At 43.9% G+C, this 12,096-nt stretch overlaps 1 protein-coding gene across 2 annotated transcripts in view; it reads left to right on the forward strand.

Annotated features, from left to right (window-relative positions):
- grid1b (glutamate receptor, ionotropic, delta 1b) overlaps window positions 1-12,096 on the forward strand; it is a 403,887-nt gene that overhangs the window by 249,425 nt on the left and 142,366 nt on the right. For both annotated transcript variants that reach the window (XM_052491320.1, XM_052491326.1), the window contains exon 4: window positions 9,567-9,772. In XM_052491320.1, the coding sequence (XP_052347280.1) occupies window positions 9,567-9,772 (206 nt within the window). The remainder of the gene's footprint in view (window positions 1-9,566; window positions 9,773-12,096) is intronic.

The following is a 12,096-nucleotide window of genomic DNA, read 5'->3' on the forward strand; positions in this document are numbered from 1 at the left end:
GCACCAATGCATAGTGCCAACTCTAAAGTTGGGTGGAAGAGAAATAATGGTCTGAGGCTGTTTTTCATGGTTCGGGCTAGGCCCCTTAGTTTCAGGGAACTCTTAACGCTACAGCGTTCAATGACATTCTAGATAATTCATTCTGTGCTTCCAACTTTGTGGCAACAGTTTGGAGAAGGCCTTTCCTGTTTATTAAAAGTATTTTTTATTTTTGTTTCACCTTTATTTAACCAGGTAGGCCAGTTGAGAACAAGTTCTCATTTACAACTGCGTCCTGGCCAAGATAAATCAAATCATTGCAACAAAAACAGAGTTACACATAAACAAACGTACAGTCAATAACACAATAGAAAAATCTATGTACAGTGTGCAAATGTAGAAGAGTAGGGAGGTAAGGCAATAAATAGGCCATAGAGGCGAAATAATTACAATTTAGCATTAACACTGGAGTGATTGATGTGCAAGTGGAGATACTGGGGTGCAAAAGAGCAAGAGGGTAAATAACAATATGGGGATGAGGTAGTTTGGTGTGCTATTTACAGATTGGTGTTGTACAGGTACAGTGATCGGTAAGCTGCTCTGACAGATGATGCTTAAAGTTAGAGAGGGAGATATAAGACTCCAGCTTCAGTGATTTTTGCAATTCGTTCCAGTCATTGGCAGCAGAGAACTGGAAGGAAAGGCGGCCAAAGGAAATGTTGGCTTTGGGGATGACCAATGAAATATACCTGTTACCTGTTTAAGCATGACAATGCCATCATGTACAAAGCGAGGTCCATACAGAAATGGTTTGTCCAGATCAGTGTGGAAGAACTTGACTGGCCTGCACAGAGCCTTGACCTCAACCCCATCTTGGGATCTTTGGGATGAATTGGAATGCCGACTGCGAGCCAGTGCCCGACCTCACCAATGCTGTTGTGGCTGAATGCAACCAAGTTCCCTGTGCAATGTTCCAGCAATGTTCCCAGAAGAGTAGAGGCTGTTATAGCATCAAAGGGTTGACGAACTCCATATTAATGGCCATGATATTGTAATGTTCGATGAGCAGGTGTCCACATACTTTTGGTCATGTAGTGTACATTCACTAGGCACTACATAATAAGATTTGAGAAGTTTGATTGAGTGATAGTTAATGATATTGTTAACAAATGACAAGAAAATCAAATCGAAAGTGAAGTGAATATTGCATTTTGAAAAGCAGATAGAAAGGGATTTGGAGCAGTGAACAAATGACTTTGTGTATTTCTTTGTTGTACTCAGTCAATTGAAAATATCCGTATAGTTTTGAAACATGAGAATTTTGATGACCTGATTACATGTTTGTGGTGTGAAAATGTTCCACATACTTCTAAAAAAATTCACATATTTTGCTAGTAAATGAAACATTGTTGAAATAGGACGAATTGTTTTTTTTGAATCAACACACCCACCCCAAAATTCCACCCCAGACACCTACCCTATTGTCTTTCTGCTGTTACAACCATCAAGTCTGAACTTTTGTCTGATCAAAGTGCATGACACAAAGAGCAGGACATCCTATCAATGGATACAGCCTCTCTGTCACGGCTGGCTGAAGGACTGGACCAAGGTACAGCATGGTAAGCGTACATTTTCTCTTTATTAAAAAAATGACACCGACAAAATAAAGAACAAAAACCAAACCGTGAAGCTTTGGGCTATGTGCCCTGAACAAAGACAAAGATAACTTCTCACAAAACAGGTGGGGGAAAAGGGTACCTAAGTATGGTTCTCAATCAGAGACAACGAACGACACTTGCCTCTGATTGAGAACCATACCAGGCCAAACACAAAACCACAACATAGAAAAAAAGAACATTGACTACCCACCCCAACTCACACCCTGACCATACTAAAACAAAGACATAACATAACAAAGGAACTAAGGTCAGAGCGTGACACTCTCAGCCTTGATTGCCTAAACTAATCAGACTAACAACCCCCCCTCACACATTAAGGAAAGACAGACACACACACACCAACCCTTCCAGATCAAATCAATCAGATCATGGATCCCACAGTTACAATATTTGTTATATTTGTATATCTTATAGCTTCATTTTATCACCTCATGCCACACCCCACTCATAAATCACGAGGTGTGATGTAACCTCTAACAGATTAAACTCTACATCAACTACGGTTTGTGATATCATCCTATGAGCTGTTCTGTTTCCCCTACTAGTTTGATCTCTCCATCCTTTCCTCCCTCCATCCCTCTATCCTTCCATCTCTCCACCCCTTTATCCTTCCATCTCTCTATCCCTCTATCCTTTCATCTCTCCATCCCTCCTCTTACGCCTTTGTGCCTGGGGTCAGCCTGAAGTTCCTCTAGGCTGCCAGTGGCAAAGAATGACGCAACATATCCCTTCCTCGAATGTGAAGCCTCGTTTTGCAATGCTATGACTTCCTCTGTCTTGCACATCTCCCTGCAGAGTTTGATGATTGTGTGATGGAATGTTTGGTTGTTTCCTTTTTCTATTGTAGCCCTGTTATGATTACATATACAACCCATCCACTGACATCATCTGACTCATTTGACTATGTCATGCAGTGTTGAGAGGAGGGATGGATGATTGCAATAGGACGTCACATAGTCGCCTCTCATGCATGCTTTTGTCTCGATCCATTGCTTTGGCAGCAGCACTGTTACACAAAAGCCCATATTTGGGCTGTCAGCTTGTATCACACAGCACCTCTCATCACCTAGGAGGTCTCTGTGTGTGTGGCTGGGGTTAGTGTGCGTGTTCCTGTGCATGCTGGTGGATGTGTGTGTGTGCTCTCCTCACGTGTTAGTAGCAGCCTTCATGATGACTCACATCATAGGAGCAGGAGAGAGGGAGATGAGAGAGGGATAGCAGCGAGAATGAGAAAGAAACAGAAAGAGAGAGAGAGAGGAGAGGACTGGCTAGCTACTAGAGAGTGTATAATGAATTAAAGAATTCACAAAATGGGACTAACACCAAATTGAGACTGCATGCAGAATAATGCAGAATAACAGATAATGCATGCAGAGCAGAATTAGGCCGATACCCACTAATTATCAAAATCCAGAAAAGAGCTGTTCAATTCTACTGACACCTAAAAGGAAGCGATTCCAAAACCTTCCATAACAAAGCCATCACCTACAGAGAAATTAACCTGGTTCCCTAAGCAAGCTGATCCTGGGGCTCGGTTCACAAACACAAACAGACCCCACAGAGCACCATGACAGCAACACAATTAGATCCAACCAAAACATGAGAAACCAAAAAGTTAATTACTTAACACATTGGAAATAATTTACAAAAAAGCAGAGCAAACTAGAATGTGTCGTGACTTTACTTTCATTAATCTGATGACTGTTATTTATTTAACCAATTAACTATGTTTAATTGTTACCCGATTATAATTAATCATGTAACAATTAGCTCATTAGGATTTGGGGCACCACAGAAGAAGTTGTTAAGAGAGCCACCATCTCCCAAATTAAACTCTATAAGGTCTTTCTTTACCTATTTCATTGATAAACAGTCATCTTATTAATCATTACCTCTTATCAAATACTCATTCTGAACGATCGTAACCTTCTTGGATCTGCAAAAACCCCAGCCTGTGCATTATTCAGTAGTACACAAATTGGTTTACTAGCTATTTACTAGCTAACTAAATAATAACACAGAAATCACACACACACATACATACTTACATGAGACAAAGGTCCCTAGTGGACTGACAAGATATGACAGCTTGTTACAAAAGATGGAGAGGGGGGAAGAGAGAGAAAGAAACAGGACACTTATCGTGGATACATTCTAGAACTGTCCTCACATGAATCATATACCTTGCACACATGGTCCACCGCCAGTTTGGAATAAGAAATAATGAATGTATTTATGTGTTGAATGCCGTTCGCTGTTTCTCTGTCGGAACTAAGCCTTCTTGAAATGTTTGTGGGGCCTTTCCGAGGCCCACTTGTACATGCTCTGATTGTCCACCAGAGGTCACAATGTCCTTCTTCTTAGTTGTCCAGTCTCCATGGGTTGTTCATTCCTCAAAACAGCTACTTAGTAGTACCAGTGATTGCCTGAGGTGAGCTTCTCGACACTTCCTCCTCGTGTTGGTATTCAGGACTCAGACCACAATGGACATGAGCTGCAGCTCTTTGTCTCTCTGATCCAAAGGAAGGTGAGTTAATTTCTTTGTTGAGTTTCAAAGCGTCAACCATTCCAAACGTGCAGCTCTCTGCCTCACGTTTCCTGGTCTAAAGGTTGATTACTCTTCTAAGCCTTTATGCACTCTTGTTCAAAAGGGACGTTCCATCATGCTGACCAGTTCTCTGACCTCACTCGTGGTGTGGCTACTTAATATGCAAAGGTTATCAAAAACTATTATCTCATTAGAAAACTAAAATCACATTCCTATCTTAACACAAATAGCTTCATCACTTTTGATATTGTATTCACATCATATTTGATGAAAACTTGACAGATAAAGGGGTATCCTTTCCAAGTTACAGTATTTGGTCTATACAGTTTTTAATAACATCACAAAAGAGAGAGAGAGAGAGAGAGAGAGAGAGAGAGAGAGAGAGAGAGAGAGAGAGAGAGAGAGAGAGAGAATAATATCCCCTGTAAAATCTAATTTGTTACCCGCCAGTGGAGAGATGACTGGAGATGGGCCCTCTTTGATGGGATTTGCTCCCCAGCTCCTCTATGGTTATCTCTTATGCTACTTGTTATGATCCCCCCCATGTGTCTTAGTTAAATTTCACTGGGACCACAGCAGCTGTTGCTGAAGTCCGCGAGGCGAGGCGAGGGAGCTTTGTGGAGCCCATTGCTGCCACTCTCTGAGCAGCCGACAAAAGATTTGGGCTGTAATCTGTAGGGATTAGTTGAGGGAAAGTGAGGAAAATGCTAATCTCAAATTTTCATAAACAAGGATTTCTCGATCCCACCAGCAGTTAGGCTTTGAATGATACGGAGCAGTTTCTGGGGTTTCCCCCCCGATTCTGGTCCACCATAAAGTATGTATCACTCTATATTTGCAGGTGTTGAGTTACAGTACTTCAGTCCTGTTGGATATGACCTACACGTGAAATATAAGAGAAAACCTTAAGTCTCACAATATCCATACGGTATAAAAATAACAGGGGAAAAAACATGCAAACTGCACGGTGTAATGAGTTTCACAGCAAGGCAATAAGTTCTACCTGCAGGGGATACAGGAAGAAAAGGGATTAGACATTAGCAGTCATATGTATGACATAGTAATCTCCTCCTCAAGCCAAGAAGTGGTGCTAGCATCTTGATTAATACAGATCATTTCCAGGTGCTCTCTGACGAGGAATGCATCCCCCACAAGGAACTGCTAACTGTACCCTTCATGATGAATCAACAACAGGTAATTGCGAGAGACATGTTTGTAGTTTGTTGTTGTTTTGTAGAGACTATAACAACCGGCATTGGTGAGAAGACCTGGTATTGTCTCCTTTTTCACCATGGAAACAGACTAAGCCGAGTTTTTGCCACTCCGGAGAGAGGAAGCAGCATATGAGTACGGTAGAGAGCCAAACATAACTCACCACAAGGCACATGTCAATCCAAAATAGATAAGAGGAGAAGGAGAGATTTTTTTGAATAACCCACCTGTCACCACACAACTCTCTTTCCCAGACATTTCAAACTTCTCACTTGGGTGATAGCTGAAGAAGTTATAACACCAAGAAGAGCATTCAACATGATGCAAATAAGATGTAATTCTAGCAATGAAACCGCTCTATTCTGGGCTGAATTGTGACTTCCAGACAAAGGAAGATGACTTGTATATAGGGGGCCTTGGTGCTAGCTACAACAGCCCACAGGATAGGCTAGGACTGTGAGTAAGAAGCCCCGAGAACACAATAAAGTAAGCATTGATTTACCCAGGCCTCCTCCACAACTCTCCCTCAGCTGAACACTCACTGAACTGCCTACAGCGGAGATGGGCAGGCAGGCAATTTACTCCACAGTGTGGGATCAGGGTTGCTCTGTTCTGTTCTGCTGTTATTCAAGCCAAAACACTGCAAAAGTTCAAAGCATGGTGTTTTTTGTGTGCATTTATGTATATTACAGTCCTTGTCAGCATGTAGAGAATGCATTATTTTTGTATTCTAGTCATGGGTTAACAATAGAAGTACCATGTTGTAACGATCACAGTGACAAGATTACATTTACTTTTACATTTAGTCAAAATATTGTAAAATGGCGCCGAAAGAAGTGGCAGCAGTTTTACGGGCGCCTAACCAATTGTGCTATTATGCGGATTTTCTTTGCATTATTTGTAACTTATTTTGTACATAATGTTTCTGCACCCGTATCTTATGGCAAAAAAGAGCTTCTGGATATCAGGACAGCGATCACTCACCTCGGATTAGACAAAGAATTTTTGTTCAACAATCAGGACGCACAGTACGTACTTCAAACACCCGACAAGGCCAACATCCCCGTCATTGGCAAGAGAAAGAGACGCAGGTACAGAGGTCATTTAGCGGGGTGCCTCGTAAGGATACGCAGAAGGCGACTGGGAAAGCTGCCGTTACCGTCAATATTACTTGCCAACGTGCAATCATTGGACAATAAATTAGACGAGTTCCGATCACGAATATCATACCAATGTGACATCAGAAACTGTAACATCTTATGTTTCACGGAATCGTGGCTGAATGATGACAAGGATATTCAGCTAGCCGGATATACGCTGCACCAGCTAGATAGAACAGCACACTCCGGTAAGACAAGGGGTGGTGGTCTTTGCATATTTGTAAAGATCAGCTGGTGCATGAAATCTAAGTCTAAGTCTCTGGATTTTGCTCACCTGAAGTAGAGTATCTTATGATAAGGTGTAGACCACACTATGTGCCAAGAGAGTTTTCATCCATACCTTTCGTGGCTGTTTATTTATCACCAGTCAGCCACTGCACTCAGCCAGCTGTATAAGGAAATAAGCAAACAAGAAACCGCACACCGAGAGGCGGCGCTCCTAGTGGCTGGGGACTTTAATGCAAGGAAACTTTAATCAGTTCTACCTAATTTCTATCAACATGTTAAATGCGCTCACCTATACTCCACTCAGAGACGCATACAAAGCTCTCGCTCGCCCTCCATTTGGTAAATCTGACCACAATTCTATCCTCCCGATTCCTGCTTACAAGCAAATATTAAAACAGGAAGCACCAGAAACTTGGTCTATAAAATAGTGGTCAGATGAAGCAGATGCTAAACTGCAAGACTGTTTGCTAGCACAGACTGGAACATGTTCCGGGATTCTTCCGGTGGCTTTGAGGAGTACACCACATCAGTCACTGGCTTTATCAATAAGTGCATCGAGGACGTCGTCCCCACAGTGACTGAACGTACATACCCCGACCAGAAGCCATGGATTACAGGCAACATTCGCACAGAGCTAAGGGGTAGAGCTGTCAATTTCAAGGTGCGGGACTCTAACCCGGAAGCTTATAAGAAATCCTGCCATGCCATCAGACAAACCATCAAACAGGCAAAGCGCCAATACAGGGCTAAGAATCGTACTACACCGGCTCCGACGCTCGTCTTATGTGGCAGGGCTTGCAAACTATTACAGACTACAAAGGGAAGCACAGCCGCGAGCTGCACAGTGACACAAGCCTCCCTGACGAGCTAAATCACTTCTATGCTCGCTTCGAGTCAAGCAACACTGAGGCATGCAATGAGAGCATCAGCTGTTCCGGACGACTGTGTGATCACGTTCTCCGCAGGCGAGTGAGTAAGACCTTTAAACAGGTCAACATTTACAAGGCCGCGGGGCCAGAGGGATTACCAGGACGTGTTCTCCGGGCATGTGCTCACCAACTGGCAGGTGTCTTCACTGATATTTTCAACATGTCCCTGATTGAGTCTGTAATACCAACATGTTTTAAGCAGACCACCATAGTGCTTTGAAAGGCTGGTAATGGCTCACATTATCACCATTATCCTAGAAACCCTCGACCCACTCCAATTTACATACCACCCAAACTGATTCAGAGATGGTGCAATCTCTTTTGCACTCCACACCGCCCTTTCCCACCTGGACAAAAGGAACACCTATGTGAGAATGCTATTTATTGACTACAGCTCAGCGTTCAACACCATAGTACCCTCAAAGCTCATCACTAAGCTAAGGATCCTCAGACTAAACACCTCCCTCTGCAACTGGATCCTGGACTTCCTGACGGGCCATCCCCACGTGGTGAGGGTAGATAGCAACATATCCACCACGCTGAGCCTCAACACTGGAACCCCTCAGGGGTGTGTGCTCAGTCCCCTTCTGTACTCCCTGTTCACCCACGACTGCATGGCCAGGCACAACTCCAACACCATCATAAAGTTTGCAGATGATACAACAGTGGTAGGCCTGATCACCGACAACAACGAGACAGCCTATAGGGAGGAGGTCAGAGACCTGGCCTGGTGGTACCAGAATAACAACCTATCCCTCAACATGATCAAGACAAAGGAGATGATTATGGATTACAGGAAAGCGAGGACCGAGCATGCCCCAATTCTCATCGACAGGGCTGTAGTGGAGCAGGTTGAGAGTTTCAAGTTCCTTGGTGTCCACATCACCAACAAACTAGAATGGTCCAAACACACCAAGACCGTTGTAGAGAGTTCTATTAGTTCTATTACCAGGCGGTGTCAGAGGAAAGCCTTAAAAATGGTCAAAGACCCCAGCCACCTCAATCATAGACTGTTCTTTCTACTACCGCATGGCAAGCGGTACCGGAGTGCCAAGTCTAGGACCAAAAGGTTTCTCAACAGTATTTACCCCCAAGCCATAAGACTCTTGAACAAGTAATCAAATAGCAACCCAGACTATTTCCATTGCCCCCCCAACCCCTCTTTTACGCTGATACTCTCTGTTTTTTCATATATGCATAGTCACTTGAACTATACATTCATGTACATACTACCTCAATTAGCCCGAATAACTGGTGCCCCCGCATATTGGCTACCTGGACTGTCTGCATTGTGTCACGCCACCCTCCACCCGCCACCCGCCAACCCCTCTTTTACGCTACTGCTAATCTCTGTTCATCATATATGCATAGTCACTTTAACCATACTTACAGTACATGTACATACTACCTCAATTAGCCCGACTAACCGTTGCCTGTATATTGCCTCACTACTGTATATAGCCTCGCTAGGTGTTATTTTTCACTGTATTTTTACTGTTGTAATTTATGTATCTACTTATCTATTGTTCACCTAATACCTATACCTATTTTTTACTTGAACATCTCACTGTTGGTTAGGGCCTGTATGTAATAATTTCACATTCAGCGCACGTGACAAATACACTTTGATTTGTAATATGCTATTGAAAGGGGATTTTGAGTGAAATCTGAGTGGAAAGTGCAATGGATGCCTAATTATACATTAAGCTTCAATTTCTCATAGGGATCTGCAGGAGGATGGAGGGGTTTCTGAGTTCAGAGTCAGTGGGTTCAGAGTCAGTGAGTCCAGTCAGTCCAACCCCACTCATCCACCTCTCCTCCCTCCCCTCAGATATCCGCGGCCTACAGGGTTTCCTGGACCAGACGTCTCGGCAGGGGCTGGACGTATCTCTACAGAGAGTGGACAGGAACATCAGTAAGGTCTTCTCGAACCTCTTCAACACCATGAGGACAGAGGAGCTCAACCGCTACAGGGACACACTGAGACGGGCCATCCTACTGCTCAGCCCCCGAGGAGCTCAGGTCTTCATCCAACAGGTACGTGGCAGCATTTAGGCCCAGATATAGCCACACACATATGCTCGTGGGTCCACACACACACACACACACACACACACACACACACACACACACACACACACACACACACACACACACACACACACACACACACACACACACACACACACACACACACACACACACACACACACACACACACACACACACACACACACGCAGGTATGTCTGAGCACACATACACACATGTAGTTTACCTGCTCTGTGCGTACAAACAGAAACCAGAAACACACATACACACATAGCCATCCACCAACTTGCCCACACACACAGTACTTGTAAGACAAGTAGTATTGACCTCCATGACACACTGTCAGTCAATGAATCAATCACATTTATTTTTTAAAGCCCTTTTTACAACAGAGGTTTTCACAGAGTGCTGTACAGACACCCAGCCTAAAAACCCGAAAGAGCAAGCATATTGCAGCTGCAGAAGCACAGCAGCTAGGAAAAACTCCCTAAACAAGCAGGAGCCTAGGAAGAAACGTAGAGAGGAACCAGACTCTGTTAGGTGGCCAGTCCTCTTCTGGCTGTGATGGGTAGAGATTATAGGAGGACATGGCCTCTTGTTCTTCAAGACGATTGTGATCATATTGGTATTCCCCCACTGGACCAGGCCACCATATGGCATGGGGGCATTGCCTATCATTAGATAGTACGCATGACTCCTTATAGCTCAGTCTGTCACGTGTCCCGGAGATGTGTCCTGGGACTCAGGCTCAGCACCGCAGAGCAGAGCAGATGGCCTGTCCACGGCTAACAGACAGAGTGGAGACGGAACACGGTTCTCATGCATATGGATGTGTCAGTTCTCCAAGCCTCAGCCAAGGCAGGCTGTATTTTTAGAAGTCTTAATTTTAGCAGCCAATCAGAGGGGAAGGAGTAACCGTGGCACCTCTCTCTGACTCGGCAGCTGCATCGAACTGGGCGCTGGATGGCAGCTAGTTGCTTTAATGCCTCATCGTACTCCGACTCCCAACGCTACTCTGCCTCTACCGAGAAATGTTTGTGAATATTTTAATTAGCTGTACTGCTCTTTGAAACAGACACGTTGTTCCTCGATCATACAGCAAAATAACACTGTCTGTCTGTCTGTCTGTCTGGTTCTGTCTGTCTGTCTGTCTGTCTGTCTTATCTGTCTGTCTGTCCGTCTGTCTGGACAGAGTCTGGCATGTTAAAGTGGCTAGTGATACATCTGTTCTGTCCAGCCTCCAGACAGATAGACAGTTTAAAGTGGCTAGTGATATATTTACATAATTCCCAGACATTATTAAAAATGGTCTGTCTTTAAGTTGGTGTGTTCTTTTGGTTAAAGGGGAGAATTAGACTCCTTGGTTAATGAAGAGTGTTAAATGGCTTTACAATGGGTTGACAAGTGACTTTCCCTTCAACTTGACGGGTTAAGGCCTCTTGATCCTCTCTGATTCCCAAGTTGTCTAGACCTGGCTGCAGTTAGCAGCTCTGTCAACCAGGTGTGTTATTTGGAATTCTTCTTCTTCCTTCTCCTGTCACTTCATGGCATGCTGTTATGCTTGCTTTATGGCCTTTAACCCCTTACGGTGAAGCAGGAGCCATCGAGAACCCTGAGCCAGGGCAACACAAAAATGGAACTGAACTCCCATCTCCTGCTGTTGTGCCCTTGAGCAAGGCTATTTTATTCTAAGTGCATATGTTGTGTTCCTATTCAGCCAGTGCATAGGTAGTTCATATGTATAGCCGGGGTGCTGGTGGGCAAGATGCAGTCTTTATGCCGTTTGAGAAATGAAATGACGCAGACACCTGTCTTGTTTTGACATGTGAGCACTAGGGCTGTTGCAGTGAACATATTACAGCCACACCGGTGGTCACGAGTCATGAGAGCAGTCAAATTCCACATGACCGTTTAGTCACGTAATTAGGTTCTCCAAGCTCTGATTCTGCTGCTGATCATTAGTAGCCTATCAAACTTGCTAACTGACAGAGACTCAGCACTCTATTGTCCCTCTAATCACTCTGACATCAATGCAAATGTATTCGAAAATCCAATCAAACACTTCATGAGAGCCCATGAGCTCATGTTGCGCAACATTTCTATAGGCTATGCAATTGCGGGAGAAAACAGAGTGATGGCTTCTTACTATATTTATTTCTCAACGTTCCTAATATTAAGCACATTTCTTATATTTACAACAAGAATAGAGCCTACCTGGCCGCCATGAAAATAAACCACGGGGAAAAGCATTCTTTGTTCGCTATTTAAGTGCATAAATTACATGTATTTTTTCCCGCACGCCCCTGTTTCG

This window comes from Oncorhynchus keta, chromosome 3, assembly GCF_023373465.1.
Source record: "Oncorhynchus keta strain PuntledgeMale-10-30-2019 chromosome 3, Oket_V2, whole genome shotgun sequence".
In the NCBI taxonomy this organism is placed as follows: Eukaryota; Metazoa; Chordata; class Actinopteri; order Salmoniformes; family Salmonidae; genus Oncorhynchus; species Oncorhynchus keta.